At 42.9% G+C, this 23,142-nt stretch overlaps 1 protein-coding gene across 5 annotated transcripts in view; it reads right to left on the bottom strand.

The window, feature by feature from the left end:
• Positions 1–7,417: 7,417 nt before the first annotated feature.
• LOC110525964 (prominin-1-A) overlaps positions 7,418–23,142 on the bottom strand; it is a 34,171-nt gene continuing 18,446 nt past the window's right edge. For 4 of the 5 annotated variants that reach the window (XM_021606512.3, XM_021606503.3, XM_021606519.3 and 1 more), the window contains 17 exons: positions 22,836–23,032; positions 20,922–20,996; positions 14,599–14,662; positions 13,465–13,621; positions 13,198–13,350; positions 12,956–13,079; positions 12,756–12,844; positions 12,539–12,623; positions 10,490–10,633; positions 10,301–10,369; positions 10,100–10,186; positions 9,844–9,897; positions 9,639–9,719; positions 9,213–9,281; positions 8,926–9,015; positions 8,721–8,833; positions 7,418–8,460 (listed from right to left, as the gene is read on the bottom strand). In XM_021606512.3, coding sequence (XP_021462187.2) covers positions 8,409–8,460; positions 8,721–8,833; positions 8,926–9,015; positions 9,213–9,281; positions 9,639–9,719; positions 9,844–9,897; positions 10,100–10,186; positions 10,301–10,369; positions 10,490–10,633; positions 12,539–12,623; positions 12,756–12,844; positions 12,956–13,079; positions 13,198–13,350; positions 13,465–13,621; positions 14,599–14,662; positions 20,922–20,996; positions 22,836–23,032 — 1,703 coding nt within the window. In that variant the 3' untranslated portion in view covers positions 7,418–8,408. The remainder of the gene's footprint in view (positions 8,461–8,720; positions 8,834–8,925; positions 9,016–9,212; positions 9,282–9,638; positions 9,720–9,843; positions 9,898–10,099; positions 10,187–10,300; positions 10,370–10,489; positions 10,634–12,538; positions 12,624–12,755; positions 12,845–12,955; positions 13,080–13,197; positions 13,351–13,464; positions 13,622–14,598; positions 14,663–20,921; positions 20,997–22,835; positions 23,033–23,142) is intronic. The other variant, XR_016496306.1, reaches the window with a different exon arrangement.

Consider the following 23,142-nt stretch of genomic DNA (forward strand, 5'->3'; position numbering starts at 1 on the left):
AATTAACTTGAGAGTCGGGGCACCACTAAATAATATTTATAGAGCTGTTATCTTCCAAATAATCTATTAAAGACCTAGTAATATTTTACATCAATAGCAGTCAATATTAATCGTCACCTTAATTCAGTCTCATCTGAAAGTTGTAAATTCCTGGTTATCTTCACGAACCCTGGCTAACAAGTTGAATCAGCAATACAAAATTGGGTTTAATTATTTATTTACTAAATACCTAACTAATCACACAGAATTACACATACACATAATTATCATAACTTGATTACAAATGACTTCATTAAGGAAAATGTCCCTAGCGGGCGGAACAGATATGACAGCTTGTTACACAAAAGAAAGGGGGCTGGGTATGAGTGAAAGAGCGGGAAGACTGAGTGACAAAGGAAGAAGCTGTGCTATCGTAAATACAGTATCTTATATATTCTAAATTACTGGCCATTTGGAAAAGGAAAATGCAATAAATATTTACTCTGGGCTGCGCTTCGGTAGGTTGGTGGTAGATGGAAGGCCGTGTTGCCATTCCTTTGAAGAATGTCTCTGGTGGTCAATTGGATACGTTGTAGGAACGTCGTTGTGTGATAGACGGGTAACTCTGTCTGTTCATTCCTAACCCTCATTTGCAGCTGCTGTTGCTAACTCAACGGCTAGAAGGTATCACTTCTGTATTGAATAAGAGTTCATACCATTCGCAACCAAAGCTCACACTGATGTTGGCTTCGTTCTGTAGTTATTATCTGAACCATTCTGACATCGGACTGTCGTCCTCACATCCTCAGAACAGGAGGTTACATTTTTGTCAAGGCTTTATATAGTGGAGCGAGAAGGGTGTGTCTGAAAAGTTTTAGAACCCATGACTCTTCACAGGGGCGGGCCACTGATAGAGCAGAGCCGTAACCTTATGAAAACCCAATTCTCACATTTTAGAAGCTAAAATCACATTTCATCCCATCACAAATAATTTCATTTTCAAACATTTAAATTGAACAACAATTCCATGTGAATCCGATAACTCTGATGTGTAGACTTTCCACTGTAGAGTTTATGTCATCTTATCATTGATGAGAATGTCTCAGATGACAACCAAACTGACATCATATTCATTAAGTACCACCGCATTTGTTTGGTTGTTTCCCCCCACCTTCTGATGTTCCCAGAATCTCTATGTTAACCAAGGGGTTTGCAAATGTAACATCAGTAGGGTAGAGAGAGGAAAAATGGGGCCAACGTCATGACACTAGGCACGCTGCACCAGGTCACGTCTCCCTGCATGTGCCCAGTAACACTAATGTCATTATAGATGTAAAAAATGTCTCTCTTCCTATCCACTGTTGGCATTCTCTCTTTCTTTTGTTAGCATTCCTTGTCTCCATCTCTGCTCTGTCTCCTTTCACTCTCTCCCCCTCTGTCTTCTGCTACATGGTTCACACACACATACAGACAGATGAGCTTTCCCATTGTCAGCATTATAGAACATCCTATTTATTATTTATTTGTCATGCCTGGGTTAAATGTTAAAGTCTGGAGCTCAAACCTTGTATATGAAGCACTATAGATAAAGATCATTGTTTAAAGTGCCTAAATTATTGTTTTCTAAAATGTATGTCTTTTTTTGTGCCTTTTGCTGTGATTTTGAATTTAAACTGATTCTGTTTTGTGCAGTGCAGTAACCCGAGGTACAGACAGATCCGGGACTCAGGCTAACAGAGCTGTGGAACCACCTCTAAAGAATATACATTTTTAATGAGGCTTGCGAAGCAACAGTCCCCACTTTAAATCGTAGACCTTCTTCTTTCTTTTTCTTTGGAAAGCTACTCCTACACTGTTTAAGCTAGAAACGTCACTCAACCTTTTTAAAACAGTGCAGGTCGGTCTGGAATAGTGTGCTTTTATATAGCTGTTAGATTTATTTTAAACTATTTACGCTTTTTGTCCATTTTGTCCTCCATCCACTTTCAAGGGCTTTCCTCAACATTCTAAAAGGCCCCATTTTGTGAAATCACTTTCAACATTCCATTCACTTTAAATGCAACAATGCAACTTTTGACACAAATCAGCTACTTTGACAAATTTGCCAACAACTCAGACAAAGAAATTGAGCATATGAACTCTTCCTCTATTACTTTGCTTTTAAAATCTGAACTCAGAACAACATTTTTATTCCAATTTAAAGTTAAGGCTGTTTTAGTAACTGCGTCAAACAACATTTTCTGTAAATATTTTTTACTTTTTTTATAAACAAATTACGTTTTGACCACTTTCCCAACAAGTTATGCAAAAAGTTAGAGGGTATGACATCTTTGTCTACTTCTATGCTATTTAATTAAAAAAAGATCTGCAATGGATCTAACGATACAACAAGTCAGACAAATTTAGAGTGTATGAAATCTTCCTCGATTTCTCTGCTTTTCACATCTGAAAGCAGATTAGGAGTAGCTTCTACCAATCAATAGGTAGAGCTATTTTAGTAACCCATCAACGGCTTTCATTATACAGTTTAAGTGTGGTCAAACGAAACGAAGTGCAGCTAGTTTGCAGTCGTTCCAGCTTCAGTTTGAAGTGATTGGGTACTGTAGCTGTGTTGTTGGCTAGCTCCTCTGAACGACAGTGTCCTGACGAGTGAGCACATTTCCTATGCCAGGCAAATCACTCCTCATTAGCTCATTGTTATGGATGTCTCCAAAATAAATATCACTAGAATACATCTTAAACAAATGCAAATGCAGCTACTTTGCTGTTATTCTGGCTGCACTTTTTGATGTAACTGTAAGTTAGCCGTAGTTGACTAGCTAGCAAGCAAGGGATAAGATCGTTGCCAGCCAGTATGGTAGTTAGAACGAGCGACTTGTCGCGTCCAGAGATACTGAGCGACTGGGTCGCGTCTCAAGCATCCGAACCGATAGAATGAACAACCAGTCGGGCATGGGTAGCAAACCTAGATTTGTGTCCGGACTAGATCTTGTGAAAGTCATCAAAATAACGTGTTTAATGTTAATGTCAATCATTATTTGTATATGTCGGTAACCCGCTGTATAAAAGTGATAATGCCCGAGAAGCCGGTGTTTGGAGGATATATTGGCCCGAGACGAATAACACCCATGCCAATATATCCTCGAAAACACCGGCTTCTCGGGCGTTATCACTTAAAACAGTGCCTTCAGAAACTATTCATACCCTTGACTTATTCCACATTTTATAGTTACAGCTAGAATTCAAAATGGATGAAATATATTATTTTCTTTCTTACCCATGTACACAATATCCCACAATGACAAAGATAACATGTTTTTAGACATTTTTGCAAATGTATTAAATTAAATACAGAAATATCTCATTTGCGTAAGTATTGACACTCCTGAGTCTATGCCTGGTAAAATAACCTTTGGCAGCGATTACAGCTGTGAGTCTCTTTCTGGGTAAATCTCTAAGGCCACATGCTCGGAACATATTTCCTCCAACGTTATGATGCAGATATGCCTCTCGTTTTTCTAGAGACGTGGGAGGAGTGCTTATGATGTTGCCCACTGTATGCACTTTCGGTGGCCTGATTGCATCCAGACTGAGGAGAAATCGGGCACAGTGCATCCCTGACCCCCTCCTGAAGTGGTCAGATAGATCTGAACAATATCATACCACTAAAATACTTTTGTGCCTCTATACCAGTCTTTTCAATGCGAGCTTCGTATTCTGCTTGGTTGTTGATCATTGCTTGACAACCATTTTCAAGTCTTGCCAATAGATTTTCAAGCCGATATAAGTGAACTTTAACTAGACCGCTCAGTAACATGCAATATCATCTTGGTAAGCAACAGTGTATATTTGTGTATTTGTGTTTTAGGTCAGGGGTTCCCAATCTTTTTCATTCAGGCCCCCATGCATGCTATTTCTATGAGCACAGGCACTATTCACACCCCTCTTTTAGGTTTAAAGCTTATTTCCCGCAATTCTTACAATTTTGTCATGAGATGCAGAGAATATTTTGCTGTTTTAAAGCTTATTTTCATGCAATTCTATACATTTTGCCATGTCTAATGTGTATTTGTGTGATATTTGAGGGACTCAAACATTACAACATAATCTATGGGCTAAAAAACATTAGCTGACATGGACTAGCTGATCTGGACATTTCGGACAAGTTATATATAGCGCTCCCTGCCGACCCCTGCGCCCCCTCTGCCGACCCCTCGCACCCCAGGGGGGTGCCCCACAGTTTGGGTTAGTATTGTTGATCCATCCTCATTTTCACCTATCACAGACATTCATCTCTGTAACTGTTTCCACTCTTGGCCTCATGGTGAAATCCCTGAGCGATTTCCTTCCTTTCCCCAACTGAGTTAGGAAGGACGCCTGTATCTTTGTAGTGACTGGGTATATGGATACACCATCCAAAATGCAATTAATAACTTCACTATGCTCAAAAGGATATTCAATGTTTTTTTTACCAATAGGTGCCCTTTGCAAGGCATTTGAAAACCTCCCTGGTCTTTGTGGTTGAATCTATGTTTAAAATTCACTGCTCGACTGAGGGACGATAACAACTATCTGTATGTGTGTAGAGAGATGAGGTAGTCATTCAAAAATCATGTTATTGCACACAGTGAGTCCATGCAGCACATTTTTACTCCTGAACGTATTTAGGCTTGTCAGAACAAAGAGATTGAATAATTATTGACATGTCAGATTTACATTTTTTTATGAATTTGTAAAAATGTCTAAAAACATAGTTTCACTTTGACGTTATGGGTTATTAGGCCAGTAACACAAAATCTATATTCAATCAATTTTAAATTCAGGCTGTAATACAACAAAATGTGGAAAAAGTCAAGGGGTGTGAATATTTTCTGAAGGCCCTGTATACTGTAAATTGGTAATATATACCGACTGAATGCAGCGCTCACCAATTGTGGCCTGCTGAGGCAGACACAGTGAGACTCCAGAATGCTACTGGACAGACTGAGTTCCTTCAGAGAGCTGCTGATCCTCACACATGTCTGCTCTGATGCAGTCACCACCACCGCTATAGATACAGCAGTCAGGACCATGGGATGGTGTGTGAGACGGAGCGATGAGCTTTTCCTGATCACATGACTTGGCCAGGAAAAACCGGTCGCCTGCTCTGAGAGCCAAAGATGATTTTGTTCTGTGCCCAAATTCTCCCTCCTTTTTCCTTTAAGTGGTTCAAGGATATACCCCACATAGATTAAACAGCATAGGGCTAGTGTAAGGGTTATTACACCAATCCTATGCTTTTAAATCCATGTGGGGGAGTGCATACTAGAGCGAAAAGGGTTGAGAATTGGAACGCAGGATAGGACTCATGAGATGCTGTGACGACGTTCTGTTTGATGTTTCACTGTGCATATGATGAGTATGTCCTAGGTCCTGGAGGGCCAAAATGTCTCTTGATTTTCAATGCCTTTTAATCACAGACTGTCTTATATTCTCTCTGGCCAATCATTGACATTGACTGATCAATAAGTGAAGCTTGTGCCAGAATGAAACTGAAACCAGTAGGATTAGATGGCTCAATGACTTGAATTGATGTGTAAAGCTATAGAACAGGACAATAACAGAAAATCCCATTGCCTAGTATCCTACTGTTCAATCCAGACATGTTTTTAAATTGAACCTTTATTTAACTAGGAAAGTCAGTTAAGAACAAATTCTTATTTTCAATGACAACCTACTAGGGGAACAAGGGGTTGACTGCCTTGCTCTGGGGCAGAACGACAGATTTTTACCTTGTCAGCTCAGGGATTCAATTCAGCAACCTTTCCGTTACTGGCCCAACGCTGTAACCACTAGGCTACCAGCCGCTCCAGGTGAATGTGCTCTGAAAATGAAGTCTTTGTTTGCTTTTCTTTGCTCCATTTTGACAGTCTGAGTTCCCCATTTGTATGGCCTATTATCAAAATGTTTATTTCCCGATCAGTTCTGAAAACTGTCCTGCAGTGTTTCATTTTCAGCCACATAGATACAAAATGTTTAGGGTATTTATGAATGAGTGCAACATACGTGTGTTATTCAATCAGTTACAACTTCAACATGGTCTCGTGTTTGTGTATGTTTGCTATTTTGGAATAAACTGTTTGATTGGATTGTATAGTATTTTGCCAGGCTATTTCTGATTCACGCTAACTGGTCGTTGTCTTGCCAAGGCAACAATGTAGTGTTTCTAACAGCAGAAACAGTCAGGTACCCAGGCTAACTACAGTAGTTGTGTCATTGGGTGCGTTCCAGATAACCATATTATGTGCAAGCTTGCAAAGTTTTACAAGATCATTATAACACGGTGATGTGGTAAAGATTGTAAAGATCTGATGTTCTACGCAGGCCTTAGGATTTGTCGATCTGGAATGTGCCCAGTACGTGTGTCACTGTGAGAAGTGCCCCTTTTCTGTTTTGTGAATAGTTTGTCATCCTCACCATATGGCATGGCTCCCACAGGTCGTTGTGTTTGATAGGCCCTTGACGTCACCAACTCACTCCGAGTTACAAAAACATTGTTGTTACCCTTTGTTTAAACTAGCCTTGTACCAGATCTGTTCGTGCCATAGGAGTTTTCAAGATAACAGACCAGTCACAGAAATGGAGGAAATACTACATTTACATTCAAGACACATGACCCACTGCTCTCATAACTTGGGATTTCAACCTCAACATGGCCATAGCCCAGCAATGACCAAATCTCTTTACAGCTCCACACAGCCTTGTGTGTGAACCAGAACAGTTGGTTAAATGTTGTGTTTCTCCTTTCGGGTTAACTATGAGAAGAATGACCATACCATGTCTGCTGAGCGGCACCACTCCTTATTGTCACGGCTATGGAACCGTGTGTGTGTGTGTGTGCGCGTCTATGGAGAAGGGAGAGAATGGTGGGAGGGAAGGGAGGTGCACAGAGGACAAGGGTGGCGGAGGCACCCACTCATTGTCTCGCGTCAGATTTGAGTCTGCACTCTCAAGTCGAGGAGCCCTTGGAGTGATGCCAACACCCTGAAGACAATGGGGACTCTTATCTCGTTGTTAGAAAATCCTGCTGTGGGGAGAGAGAGGAGGACTGAGGGTGAGAGAGAGCAAGGCTGCTCCAAGAGGCTAGAACACACTGCAGATGTGTCATTTGGGTTCAAATTCCACCCCTGATATCCATGATTCCATCCTCCTCTCCTCCCCCACCTCCCTCTCTCCCCATGGTGATGCTGAGAGGCTGTGTTCACTGATTCAGGTGGATCTGTGCTGTAAAACTACACGCATCGATTGATTTGTTCCATTTTTAGACTGCATCCTGTAAACAATAGTCTAATGCAGAACTCGTTTCTGTTGGCCGTTGTTGCTATCCTATCAGAAACATGCTCTAGTACTATACTATAACAGTGACACATTTGAGAAAGAATTAGCTGACACACAGTCATCTCTATCAGTAGCAAATCTTTAATTAAAGTAATTTGCACAATGCTAAAATATATATATAGAAAACAGACCTAATAAAGTGCTTTGTAACATACAAACATCCTACTCATTATTTGGCACACCATGTTATCATAGCGGAATCACATATTTCAGTCAGTATAATTAATTGTTAAAAATTAAGACAAAAAACCAACTCACAATGAAATGATCATAAACATTATATTGAATACCTACCCTATTTGATTTCATATATACTTTATCATTATATCAAATATATCATTATTCAGGGTGGTACTAGCAGGGTTTGTCCCATTTCCCATAACAAAATCCTTTCAAATATAAAAAAAAATGCCAGTGATGTTCTTTATGGTACATTCAAACCAAAATATTGGTTGAAAACATACAATATACATACAGTCAATCCATTAGATATCATGAACCACATGGGAAATGTTGAGGTTAGGTAGATTGCATTTTTATCCTGCAACACTCCTGAGAGGAACTCTCTGTGTGTGTGTGTGTGTGTGTGTACTGCAGACATTGAGAATGTGGCCTTTAATTCCTGACACACAGCATGGAAACATGAGGTGCATGTGTGGCGCATATGCCGTCTACAGAAAACAGTTCTGTCCATCGAGTGAGTGCGAGATCGCTCCTGCGTTTCAGTCCATCACTGAGGGAGAGTAGCACTTCCTTATTGAAATACACCATGCGACTGGCTTTAGTCCTGTTCAGAATGTTCCATGTAGTAGTTTTAGGTAGGGGTGCCAGAGTCCTGGTAGTGACAATCATTTGATTTCAATGAAGGTTTATTTTAATTTGATTTATTTAACCTTTATTTAACTAGGCAAGTCCGTTAAGAACAAAGTTCTTATTTAGGCGACAGAGTTCTGTTTGAAATGTTCCATGATCCTCTTGTCAGGGAGTTGTGACAGTCATGGTTATAGTCCCTGAGAGCAGTAACAGTCCTGGCCAGTCCTCTTTCCCTCAGCTCAGTAGGGTTGGACTTGGGCTCGGGGGATGATGCTCATGGCTATGTGGTTGCTGTGGGGAGAAAGATGAAACAAGAACAAAAAAAAAAGAGTTTGTATCTTGGTCCCATACCACCTTTACTGCAACAACGTTTCAATCAATCATAGTGTCCTGGACCCGTATTCACAAAGAGTCACGCAGTAGTAGTGCTGACAAAGGATCAGTTCAGCCTTTTATGTCGTATTGAATAAGAAGATAAGATGATATGGGGGCCCACCGAGTACCTAAGTACAATCATCGGATGCATGCGTGTAAATATCTTAGCTACTCACTCGTAGTTATCACTGTGCTTCATCCTCCTGTAGAACTTGGCCAGTTTGATGGAGAAGACGATGCTGGGGACCAGGAAGATCGTACACCAGCCCAGGCTGAACCAGAATGCATTCTGGACAAACAGACACACATGTAGGTTAATAAACAATGCTAGATTAGCACAGTGAATACTTTCTCTCTCTCTCTGTGTAATAGTTTCCTCACCAGAGATTGCACCATGTTTGAGCAGACTATAACCTCAGCTGAGTCCATAGCTTCAGCCACTGGGCCACAGAGACCAACCTGCTGAGTGATCTACAGAACACACACACAGAAGTGTCAATCAATCAATTGTATTTTATATACCCAGCCTGAAACCCAGGCCTGTTTTAACAGAAGATGATCAACCACACATTCTTACACGTAGGGTTGAGGCTAAACCTAAAATTAAACCAAACACACGGTAGAGTAATGCAGTGATACAGTAATAATAGTACACTAAGTGAACACACCGTGAAATTAGCCCAGTCAGCATACGCCGTGAAGTACCCCATCTGACAGTCTAGGAACCCCCTACTCTCCTGAGAGAGAGAGAGAGAGAGAGAGAGAGAGAGAGAGAGAGAGAGAGAGAGAGAGAGAGAGAGAGAGAGAGAGAGAGACAGATGTAAATTCAACACACTCTGAAGTCATGAGAATCAGTGGAGCTTTGCAGCAGAGAATCAGGTGGACTTCCCTGTAACTATGTGAAGTGGGCCTTGTGAGCTAAGATGTGAGCAATGGCCGTGGTGCTACAGGCTAAGTCAGACAGAGAGCTGTGCTGGTCACACATCGGAACGCATCTCTCCCTCTTCACTATACAGAATGCGGCATTATGACGTCGTTTTCTGGTTGTAAAGTATTTTCTCCGTGACGGGATGCGCTTGTGTGTGGCTACTCACGGCCTTGACAATCTGTGAAGTGTTAGTGTTGAGGAAGTCTTGAGCTGTTCCCACTTCCCTCAACACATCTCCGACTGTGCGCTAAAGGAGAGAGGGAGAGAGAAAGAGAGAGGGATAAGCGCGCATTGCACAGCTACATTGTGACGTGGTCTAACGAAAGAACACTCGCTGCTCATGCTTTCTGAACATCCTGCAGTATACTCACATCGATATGTGACGCTATGACACCGAGGGCGTCTATGGTGGAGTTCAAATGAGTCTGAAACACAAAAGACCGACCGATACTATATCCACACGTAAACACAACGTGACTCTGCTCTGAATAATGACCTCCGAAGAACTGATGAAAACACGTCACAGATAGTTCAGATAGCTGTACATTTAGTACGGCAACACGCATGGGACATTTAGCTGACGTTGTCCAGAGCAGAAGCCGACAGCGCCAGGCTGGTCGGACGTACCAGTTGTGGGATGATGGCAGTGTTAATGTAGAACTGGATCTCTCTCAGGTCTGTAGCCTCCCGTGTCAGCTCTAATTTAACACCAGTCTGGAGGGAGACGGTGGGACATGCTTCACATTACTGTCTTTCTACAAATGCACAGTCCAACACTGAGGAGCACATTCATTATACGATGATGACTGAGTGGGTTTTACTACTCACTTGAGCAGCAGCCAGTTGGTCTAGCCTGTCTGCTGTTTCATTCAGATCAATGCTGGAAATATTGTTGATCTAAAAACAGACGTCAAAACCGTTACGGTATGTCATATGATCTGATGTATACTCAAATTCGATACAAACTACGAGACCAAAGGTCACACGGATGCGCACACACACGCACACACTTTGTACCTGCTGTGTGACAGAGCTGAAGTCGACATCATGGGCCTTGTCAGAGAAGCTGTGTAGCTGATTGCGTATGTCGCGGGTGAGCAGGGTGACGGTCGACAGTTTGATCTCATTCCTGTTAAAGTGCTGCTGAATCTCTTCTGTGTACTGGGAGGGGAAAGGTAAACACATGATTAGAAGGACTAGAGGAAAAAGAGGAGAGCAGATGGTTTAATATATAGACTTTACACCAATTTGGAAGTGGAAACATAAGATGATTCATTTGGGAATTAAATCCCCATCTAAAGTGATTCCCAGTGATCATCAATAGACAGTATATGGTGATAGAAAAAGTTAAAACCATATGTGATCGAGTAGAAACCCTACGTGACAAAGTAGAAACAGTAGGAACCCTACGTGACAGAGTAGAAACAGAAGGAACCCTACGTGACAGAGTAGAAACAGAAGGAACCCTACGTGACAGAGTAGAAACAGTAGGAACCATACGTGACAGAGTAGAAACAGAAGGAACCCTACGTGACAGAGTAGAAACAGAAGGAACCATACGTGACAGAGTAGAATCAGTAGGAACCCTACGTGACAGAGTAGAAACAGTAGGAACCCTACGTGACAGAGTAGAATCAGTAGGAACCCTACATGACAGAGTAGAAACAGTAGGAACCATACGTGACAGAGTAGAAACAGAAGGAACCCTACGTGACAGAGTAGAAACAGAAGGAACCATACGTGACAGAGTAGAAACAGAAGGAACCCTACGTGACAGAGTAGAAACAGTAGGAACCATACGTGACAGAGTAGAATCAGTAGGAACCCTACGTGACAGAGTAGAAACAGTAGGAACCATACGTGACAGAGTAGAATCAGTAGGAACCCTACGTGACAGAGTAGAAACAGTAGGAACCATACGTGACAGAGTAGAAACAGAAGGAACCCTACGTGACAGAGTAGAAACAGAAGGAACCATACGTGACAGAGTAGAAACAGAAGGAACCCTACGTGACAGAGTAGAAACAGTAGGAACCATACGTGACAGAGTAGAAACAGAAGGAACCCTACGTGACAGAGTAGAAACAGTAGGAACCCTACGTGACAGAGTAGAAACAGTAGAAACCATACGTGACAGAGTAGAAACAGAAGGAACCCTACGTGACAGAGTAGAAACAGTAGGAACCATACGTGACAGAGTAGAAACAGTAGGAACCCTACGTGACAGAGTAGAAACAGAAGGAACCCTACGTGACAGAGTAGAAACAGAAGGAACCCTACGTGACAGAGTAGAAACAGTAGGAACCCTACGTGACAGTAGAAACAGAAGGAACCCTACGTGACAGAGTAGAAACAGTAGAAACCATACGTGACAGAGTAGAAACAGAAGGAACCCTACGTGACAGAGTAGAAACAATAGGAACCCTACGTGACAGAGTAGAAACAGAAGGAACCCTACGTGACAGAGTAGAAACAGAAGGAACCATACGTGACAGAGTAGAAACAGAAGGAACCCTACGTGACAGAGTAGAAACAGTAGGAACCCTACGTGACAGAGTAGAAACAGTAGGAACCCTACGTGACAGAGTAGAAACAGTAGGAACCCTACGTGACAGAGTAGAAACAGTAGGAACCCTACGTGACAGAGTAGAAATCAGAAGGAACCCTACGTGACAGAGTAGAAATAGTAGAAACCATACGTGACAGAGTAGAAACAGTAGAAACCCTACGTGACAGAGTAGAAACAGTAGAAACCATACGTGACAGAGTAGAAACAGTAGAAACCCTACGTGACAGAGTAGAAACAGTAGAAACCCTACGTGACAGAGTAGAAACAGTAGGAACCCTACGTGACAGAGTAGAATCAGAAGGAACCCATACGTGACAGAGTAGAAACAGTAGAAACCCTACGTGACAGAGTAGAAACTGTAGGAACCCTACGTGACAGAGTAGAAATCAGAAGGAACCCTACGTGACAGAGTAGAAACAGTAGAAACCATACGTGACAGAGTAGGAACCATATGTGACGGAGTAGAAACAATAGAAATCGTAGTGTGACAGTCGTACTTTGGACACGTTGAGCAAAGCATTGAGGTCTATGAGATCATACAGATGGAGTGTTGTCCATAGAGGCCTGTTCTTTTCACAATCACTACAAACACACAACAATACATCATTACATAGCACAATAGCAGAACAAAAACAACATTACATTTAGAGTGACTTATAGTAACCAGAAAGCAGATATTTAATTTGTATAACCCTTTATAATGTTTCTACATACTTGTATACTTCAGTGAGTGTCAGGTTGCTCTTCAGGCCCAGTGTCTTTCCTAAATTGAAGCCATGTATCAGGCCTGGAGTGTCAGCAAACTGGGGAGGGGGGAGACACAATCAATCAGTGAGTCAATGAATCCATTGTGTGTGTGTGGATGTATGAGTGTGTGTAGGCGTGTGAGTAGGCGTGTGAGTGTGTTTGTGTACCTGTAGGAGCTGTCCACTGCGCCAGGGCTGGCAGATGAGTGTGTAGACATTTCCTCCCAGTATAAACAGTACTAACACCACCAGCATGAAGAGCCAGGAAAACAGGAAACTTAGCCCTGCACCCCTACACACACAAATACGTTGAGATCACTCTTTCACTAGATTACTTTTGTTAAGGGCACGGGCGTCACTTATGCCTATGTTCGCACACACACACACACACACACAGTGACAGTACATACGCCATGAGGAAGGTTCCTCCACAGTCTGCGGTGCTGGATCGTTCTGTTGGCTCGTCCTTTGGGCTTAGTCCAACCGGGCCCAAAAACAGACCCAGGAGGTTACACACTACAACCAGGAGAACTGAACAGCTCAGGATAATACACACACCCCACCTAGAGAGACAAAAACAGAGGATCTTTACCTTGGATCTTTACCTTTATCTGTTCAGTCCTGTCAGGTCAGTGTGTGTGTATGTGTGTGCGTGTGGGTGTAAGTGTGTTCATTACCTGATCATCTCTACCCTCTCTGACTGTTGTGAGTACATGCCGATGTATCTCTGAGCCTCTCCCAGTGTGTCTGAGATGTTTCTGAGGGCAGAGACAGGGATGTTTCCCTTCACCTCAGAGATTTGTCTCTTGATGTCTTCAAGCTGCTGCTTCACATCTGAGGGAGAAGGATGAATATACCTCTAGACACTGATCCAAGGTCAGTTTTAAAGGTATTTAGGTAAGGTTAAAGCATAAGATGTGGCTATAAGGCTAGTAGACATAATATTGATAGTGTGGGTGTGCATAATAACCTATACAAGGTAGAAGTTTAACTGAATCTAATTGATTTATAAAGCTATTTTTACGTCAGCGGATTCCACAAAGTGCTTACACAGAAACCCAGCCTAAAACCCAGAGCAGCAAGCAATGCAGATTGTGGCGTACAGCAGGTCAGCCACCAGGGGGAGACTCGTCGAGGTCTTGTGACAGACGGAGTACACATCACAAGGCGATGGCTCCCTCTGCTGGACGTGCCAGGTCTCGACGGGTTCTCCGGCCAGGACTAATTGGGGCTGGTGAGTAATCAAGGGCTGATTTCCCATAAAGCTGCCAGAAGGGCAGCACACAGGAGAGAGACTGGGGAAAGAAAGGACTCCCATATAGTTGGGGACAGTTCGAGACGTAACAGGAGGGAGTTCCATTTTTTTGATCCCCACGGGACACAGCAAGACCCGGAGCCCAGAAGACGGTATCCCAGAGAGGGTCTCATGGGGGAGACCTTTTCTTTTGAACTATTATTTTAATAAACACCTTTGAAACTGAGCTAATCCAACTCTGTCCGTGTCTGAGTTTCCTGTAAACGTTTTGACCCAACCACCTGGCCTGCCACAAGATGTAGAAGCACGGTGGCTCTGAAAATCTCCCTAGAACGGCAGGGATCTAGGAAAAAACCTAGAGGATCCAGGCTCTGAGGGGTGGCCAGTTCTCTGTCTGTGCCAGGTGGAGATTAGAAGAGTACATGGCCATTAAGGCCAGATCGTTCTTCAAGATGTTCAAACGTTCATAGATGACTAGCAGGGTCAAATAATAAGAGTAGTTGTGGTGTCTTAGTCCTATAACAGTTAGTAGTGACATTGAAGGTAATATACTCACTCTGTACCACGTCCTTGGTGTCGTTGGTCACTTTTTGGGGAATACTGGCAAAGAAGTCTTCTCCCTGACACACACACAGTCAGAACCATCCTCAGTAACACTCCAAGGAGTTTCCTAGCATAAATTATGCATAGAAGTCAATGGAGGACTTGCATGAAAAATGTATCAAGCATGCATCTCAATTTCCCCCTCAGAACAGGACCATGCATACTACTGTATCATGTCAGTAACACTTCACTAATCCATGGCAACTGTGTGTAAACCTCAGTGCATTGTGTATTTCTCCCCCCCACCCCCCCGCACAAACACTCAAATGAAATTGTATTTGTCACATGCACCGAATTTGTCACATGCGCCGAATGTGAAATGCTTACTTACAAGCCCTTAACCAACAAAGCAGTTAAGAAAATAATGTCAAGAAAATGTTTACTAAATAAACTACAGTAAAAAAAATACAAAATAATTATATAATAACAATAATGAGGCTATATACAGGTGGTACAGGAACAGAGTCAACGTGCGGAGGTACATGTTAGTCGAGGTAATTTGTACAAGTATGTAGAGGTAAAGTGACTATGCATAGATAAACAGCGAGTACCAGCAGTGTAAAAGCAAAGGGGGGGGGGGGGTCAATTCAAATAGTCCGTGTGTCCGTTTGATTAATTGTTCAGTAGTCATATGGCTTGAGGGTAGAAGCTGTTAAGGAGCCTTTTGGGCTTAGACTTGGCACTCCGAAGTAGAAAGAACAGTCTATGACTTGGGTGACTGGAATCTTTGAAAAAGGTCCTGGATGGCAATAAGCTTGGCCCTGTGATGTACTGGGCCGTACGCCACTGTAGCGCCTTATGGTCAGATGCCGAGCAGATGGCATACCACGCGGTGATGCAACCGGTCAGGATGCTCTCGATGGTGCAGCTGTATAACTTTTTGAGGATCTGGGGACCCAGGCCAAATATTGGACTGTTAGTTGATCCATCGGCCAGTTTCTTGGACCACTATACCCATTTTGCCAATTGGACTTGGACCCCTCTGCTACTTGGAACCCTAGTAATCCATGACAGGTCTATCGACGTCACCGCACGTGGAGGCAAAAACAGACTCTCCCCCATCGTGACGTCCCTCTAAGGCCCTTCTGCTATCCCCGGTCTGCTAACTGCTAGCTTGCTAGCACCGGCATGCTAACTCCTAGCTTGCTAGCCCCGGCCTGCTAACTCCTAGCTTGCTAGCCCCGGCCTGCTAACTGTCTGAATCGCCGTGTCCCCAGCCAGCCCAACCACTTACTGGACCCATACGATCACTTGGCTACGCATGCCTCTCCCTAATATCAATATGCCTTATCCATTGCTGTCGTGGTTAGTGATTACTGTCTTATTTCACAGTAGAGCCTCTAAGCCCTGCTCAATATGCCTTAACCAACCATGTTGTTCCACCTCCTACATATGCGATGACATCACCTGGTTTAAACATCTCTAGAGACTATATCTCTCTCATCAGTACTCAATGCCTAGGTTTAACTCCAATGTACTCTCTTCCTACCATACCTTTGTCTGTACGTTATGCCTTGAATCTATGCTATCTTGCCCAGAAACCTGCTCCTTTTACTCTCTGTTCCGAACGTGCTAGACGGCTAGTTCTTATAGCCTTTAGCCGTACCCTTATCCTACTTCTCCTCTGTTCCTCTGGTGATGTAGAGGTTCATCCAGGACCTGCAGTGCACAACATGCCTACCACTTTGAAGATGCAAAATAGTTTTTATTGTGAAACAAACAAGAAATAAGACAAAAAAAAACAGAAAACTTGAGCGTGCATAACTATTCACCCCCCCAAAAGTCAATACTTTGTAGAGCCACCTTTTGCAGCAATTACAGCTGCATGTCTCTTGGGGTATGTGTCTATAAGCTTGGCACATCCATCCACTGGGAGTTGCCAATTCTTCAAGGCAAAACTGCTCCAGCTCCTTCAAGTTGGATGGGTTTCACTGGTGTACAGCAATCTTTAAGTCATACCACAGATTCTCAACTGGATTGAGGTCTGGGCTTTGACTAGGCCATTCCAATACATTTAAATGTTTCCCCTTAAACCACTCGAGCATTGCTTTAGCAGTGTGCTTAGGGTCATTGTCCTGCTGGATGGTGAACCTCCATCCCAGTCTCAAATCTCTGGAAGACTGAAACAGGTTTCTCGCAAGAATTTCCCTGTATTTAGCACCATCCATCATTCCTTCAATTCTGACTAGTTTGCCAAGTCCCTGCCGATGAAAAACATACCCACAGCATGATGCTGCCACCACCATGCTTCACTGTGGGGGTGGTGATCTCGGGGTGATGAGAGGTGTTGGGTTTGCACCGGACATAGTGTTTTCCTTGATGGCCAAAAAGCTCAATTTTAGTCTCATCTAACCAGAGTACCTTTTTCCAACTGTTTGGGGAGTCTCCCACATGCCTTTTGGCTAACACCAAATGTGTTTGCTTATTTATTTCTTTAAGCAATGGATTTTTCTGGCAACAATTCCATAAATCCCAGCTCTGTGGAGTGTACTGCTTAAAGTGGTCCTATGAACAGATATTCCAATCTCCGCTGTGAAGCTTTGCAGCTCCTTCAGGGTTATCTTTGGTCTCTTTGTTGCCTCTCTCTCATTCTCTGATGAATGATTTCCTTGCCTGGTCCATGAGTTTTGGTGGGCGGCCCTCTCTTGGCAGGTTTGTTGTGGTGCCATATTCTTTCCATTTTTTAATAATGGATTTAATGGTGCTCCGTGGGATGTACAAAGTTTCAGATATTTTTTTACAACCCAACCCTGATCTGTACTTCTCCACAACTTTGTCCCTGACCTGTTTGGAGCGCTCCTTGGTCTTCATGGTGCCGCTTGCTTGGTGGTGCCCCTTGCTTAGTGGTGTTGCAGACTTTGGGGCCTTTCAGAACAGGTGTATATATACTGAGATCATGTGACAGATCATGTGACACTTAGATTGCACACAGGTGGATTTTATTTAACCAATTATGTGACTTCAGAAGGTAATTGGTTGCACCAGATCTTATGTAGGGGCTTCATAGCAAAGGGGTTGAATACATATGCACGCACTACTTTTCTGTTTTTATATATATTTTTTTTAAACAAGTTACTTTTTTCATTTCACTTCACCAATTTGGACTATTTTGTGTATGTCCATTATATGAAATCCAAATAAAAATCAATTTAAATGACAGGTTGTAATGCAACAAAATAGGAAAAACGCCATGGGGGATGAATACTTTTGCAAGGCACAGTAAGTGTTCCTTTTGTCCAGGTGGGAAAAGGCAGTGTGGAGTGCAATAGAGATTGCGTCATCTGTGGATCTGTTGGAGAGGTATGCAAATTGGAGTGGGTCTAGGGTTTCTAGGACGATGGTGTTGATGTGAGCCATGACCAGCCTTTCAAATTACTTCATGGCTACCGATATGAGTGCTAAGGGGCGGTAGTCACTTAGGCAGGTTACCTTTGCTTTTGTAGGCACAGGGACTATGGTGGTCTGCTTGAAACATGTAGGTATTACAGACTCGGTCAGGGAGAGTTTGAAAAGGTCAGTGAGCCGGCCGCGACCAGGAGGTCCATTGGGCGACGCATAGGGAGGGTTTGGCCGGTAGGGATATCCTTGTCTCATCACGCACTAGCGACTCCTGTGGTGGGCCGGGCGCAGTGCACGCTAACCAGGTCGCCAGGTGCACGGTGTTTCCTCCGACACATTGGTGCGGCTGGCTTCCGGGTTGGACGTGCGCTGTGTTAAGAAGCAGTGCGGCTTGGTTGGGTTGTGTATCGGAGGACGCATAGCTTTCAACCTTCGTCTCTCCCGAGCCCGTACGGGAGTTGTAGCGATGAGACAAGATAGTAACTACTAACAATTGAATACCACAAAATTGGGGAGAAAAAGGGGGTGGGGATAAAAATAAAAAAATGTCAGTGAAAACATTTGACAGTTGGTCCGCGCATGCTCTGAGTACATGTCCTGGTAATCCATCTGGCCCCGCAGCCTTGTGAATGTTAACCTGTTTAAATGTCTTGCTCACATTGGCTATGTGATCAGCCAGTCATCTGGAACAGGGGATGCTCTCAAGCATGCTTCAGTATTGTTTGTCTCGAAGTGAGCATAAAAGGCATTTAGTCCGTCTGGTAGGCTCACGTCACTGGGCAGCTCAAGGCTGAGTTTCCCTTTGTAGTCTGTAATAGTTTGCAAGCCCTGCCACATCCGACAAGAGTCAGAGCTGGTGTAGTAGGATTCAATCTTAGTCCTGTATTGACACTTAGCCTGTTTGATGGTTTGTCTGAGGGCATAGCGGGATTTTTTAGTGTCCCACTCCTTGAAAGCGGCAGCTCTAGCCTTTAGCTAGGTGCGAATGTTGCCTATAATCCATGGCTTATGGTTGGTATATGTACATACGGTCACTGTGGGGACGACGTCGTCGATGCTCTTAATGATGATGCTGATGACTATGGTGGTAAACTCCTCAATGCCATTGGTTGAATTCCAGAACATATTCCAGTCTGTGCTAGCAAAACAGTCCTGTCTGACCACTTCCGTATTGAGCGAGTCACTGGTACTTCCTGCTTTGGTATTTGTATGTTATCAGGAATCAGTAGGATATAATTATGGTTAGATTTGCCAAATGGAGGGTGATGGAGAGCTTTGTACGCATCTCTGTGTGTGGAGTAAAGGTGTTTGCACATGTGACATACTGGTAGAAATTAGGTAAAACTGATTTAAGTTTGCCTGCATTAAAGTCCCCGGCAACTAGGCGCCCCGCTTCTGGATGAGCATTTTCTTGTTTGCTTATGGCCTTATACAACTCGTTGAGTGCGGTCTTCATGCCAGCCTCGGTTTGTGGTTGGTAAATAGACGTAAACGGAAAATATAGATGAAAACTCTCTTCATAGATAGTGTGGTCTACATCTTATCATGAGGTACTCTACCTCAGGCGAGCAATACCTCGAGACTACCTTAATTTTAGACATCGCGCACCAGCTGTTACTGACAAATAGACACACACCACCACCCCTCGTCTTTCCGGACGTAGCTGTTCTGTCCTGCCGATGCACGGAAAACCCAGCCAACTGTACAGTGCATTGCGAAAGTATTCGGCCCCCTTGAACTTTGCGACCTTTTGCCACATTTCAGGCTTCAAACATAAAGATATAAAACTGTATTTGTTTGTGAAGAATCAACAACAAGTGGGACGCAATCATGAAGTGGAACGACATTTATTGGATATTTCAAACTTTTTTAACAAATCAAAAACTGAAAAATTAGGCATGCAAAATGATTCAGCCCCTTTACTTTCAGTGCAGCAAACTCTCTCCAGAAGTTCAGTGAGGGTCTCTGAATGATCCAATGTTGACCTAAATGACTAATGATGATAAATACAATCCACCTGTGTGTAATCAAGTCTCCGTATAAATGCACCTGCACTGTGATATGTGCAAAAGGCAAAAGGTCGCAAAGTTCAAGGGGGCCGAATACTTTCGCAATGCACTGTATATTATCCGTGTTGTCGTTCAACCACGACTCGGTGAAACCTAAGATATTACCCTTTTTAATGTTCCGTTGGTAGGATAGTCTCAAACGGAGCTCAACCAGTTTATTCTCCAGTGATTGCATGTTGGCCAATAGAATGGATGGTAGAGGTGGGTTACTCACTCGCCGACAAACTCTCACAAGGCACCCTGATCTGCGCCCCCTGTATTTCCTTATTTTCTTCATGCGAATGACGGGGATTTGGGCCTTTATATCCTTCGCGTCAAACTCATTAAACAAAAAATCTTTATCCAGTTCGAGGTGAATAATCACTGTTTTGATATCCAGAAGCTATTTTCAGTCATAAGAGATGGTAGCATCAACATTATGTACAAAATAAGTAACAAACAATGTGGGGGGAAAAAACACACAATTGGGTAGGAGCCCTTAAAACAGCAGCCATCCCCAGCGACATTCTTCTAAAAAGCACACACACACACTAACTCACTGTCTTCCATGCAGAGGTTACCTTAACCTGTACTTACAAAAGAGGGATTCCCTTTGATTATAAATGAGTTACATTATCTGTGGTCACTGACCTGACCTATTTCTACTCATGTTTTCCACAATGGCATTACAGTACGCAGTACTGACACAGCAAGAAAGGTGCCGTTGTGTATGATTACTTTGCCTGGCATGCCACAAAACACCTCATTTGGATATTGAACATTTGTTGCATATAAAATCAACTAGTTAATTGATAGTCTTCGCTTCCATAGCCCATATGGAACGATCCAAATACATTCTTGAACAATGTGTCTATTTAGACAGACTCACCGCTTTCACTTTAGAGTTTAGATCAGCCTCGGTGACGTTATTAACGGCCGACTGCAGCTCACTCAGACTGGGGACCTGTGGAACACACACACACACACACACACACACACACACACACATACTTTAGATTGCAAACTGCTCAAAATCTTCAAATGACTTCCTTGCAGTAAATGTCATTATTATGCTTTGGCAGAAGGGGGCAGCAAAGCCAGAACTATCAACTATGCTGACATTGCCTGCCTTATTTTTGATTTTACTTTTATTTATACAGGTTTTTCTCATTGAGAAATTGAACCAGGTCTTTCTTTTCCAAGAGAGACCTGGCCAATAGCAGCAGGGGGAACAATGTTTCAGACAAAACAACTTACATACACTAACACAACATTAAACAAAACTATAAACCCACATACAGTACAACAATTACATATTATGTTAAAAACACGAAAGTATTGACTAAAAAACAGCTGTCCTAAAGACAATTACACCCTTCTATGCTATATACATCAATCAAGTATTTAAACTCCACCCACGAAACTAGATCATCACATTTTAAAATGATGCTCGTTATCGAAGTAGATCAGTGATAGGGATGAATGAAATACTGCATTGTCTATGATAAAATAAACTGAAGTCTAAAAACAACATTTATATGGAACTATTCAGGCCTTTTGTTGGACATGTATTTAGAAGATAAATACACAATGCAGAGGATGAGAGGTCAATATAGTACTAAAGGTCAAGAGGACTAAAAGTCAATAGAGTACTAACGATCAATGGAAATAGTGTTATTTTCTGTAATAGGGATTAAAGACCAATGGGTCAGAGACATGGGAGGAATTTCAGTCCGGGACTCATAGCTACATGGCAAATTCTCATTGGTATACATTGAGCCTGAAATCGGATACTTGTTACTTGGCCATTGGCACAGTTTAATTGCAAGGAATTCTAATTGGTCAACCACAGGCTAGAGCTGGGTTATAAAACTGGGGCGGCAGGGTAGCCTAGTGGTTAGAGCGTTGGACTAGTAACCGGAAGGTTGCGAGTTCAAACCCCCGAGCTGACAAGGTACAAATCTGTCGTTCTGCCCCTGAACAGGCAGTTAACCCACTGTTCCCAGGCCGTCATTGAAAATAAGAATTTGTTCTTAACTGACTTGCCTGGTTAAATAAAGGTAAAAATAAAAAAAATAAATTAAAAAAAACTACATCCTGTCTCTTTGTTCTGTGGAGAGAATCACTGAGGACAGGGGAGAATGAACATCTACCTCTCAGCATAACATCTATGATTTGTCCTCCTCTTTGAATAAACCAATTGTTCGCCCCCTGATATGCTTAAGGACCTGTGTTATTGAAGAGTAACATCAACTGCTAAAAGACAGAAATGTCTGGTTTCGTCTTGTGTTACTGATAAGGTGTGTATGCATGTGAGCATGCATTATGAGCTGTCATTTTCCTGAAACCGAAGCCCTTCGTTGGTGGTAGCCTGTTTGGGGGGGGGGGGGGGGGGGAGTGCGTCAGAGGGAGTAGGAGGAGGAGGCGGAAGAAAGGACAAGTCAGGTCAGCTTACAGACTGAAACCTGACATCCAAAGATAACACCATGAGTCAATGAGTCTACTCATTTGCCTGTGTCGTGTCGATCTCATTAACCCAGTAATGTGTTCCTCCTGTTGCAAGGCAATTTCCTCAAAACACAGTCCATCACCACACAACACACACTGTCGAAAACCACACACACATGTTATCAGGAACACAGAAGAGCTTGATTGTGTTTAACAAAAGGCCTGAATCCTTCCTTATCAAGAACAAACCAGTAGGATGAAAAGACACACACCGGTGGGTACAGGGTGATAACTGAACAATCGTGGAAACGTGGAAAGAGGAAGAGGCGGCAACACGGAACTAAGTTGTACTCACAGCGATAGTGGTGGCAAATGTTAGTTTCTGTAGCTCTGACTGATAGGCCGAGCATGCAGTACAGTTAGGGTTTCTAAGTGTGCTGTTGATGCGGTCTCTGACAGAGCTAATATTAGCCTGGACCACAGATACATCAGACCGGACCTGGGTTAGAGTAGAGTCTAACCTCACCAGCAGGACACTGGTACTGTTCACCACTAGGATACAAATACAACATACACACATTTTAAAATGTCAGAAGACTTTAAAAAACACTTTGTTAAACAATTAATGTAGATAATTCAAATGAACCTATATACACACAAAC

The sequence above is a fragment of the Oncorhynchus mykiss genome, chromosome 1 (genome assembly GCF_057628025.1).
Source record: "Oncorhynchus mykiss isolate SJ-2025 chromosome 1, ASM5762802v1, whole genome shotgun sequence".
Classification (NCBI taxonomy): Eukaryota; Metazoa; Chordata; class Actinopteri; order Salmoniformes; family Salmonidae; genus Oncorhynchus; species Oncorhynchus mykiss.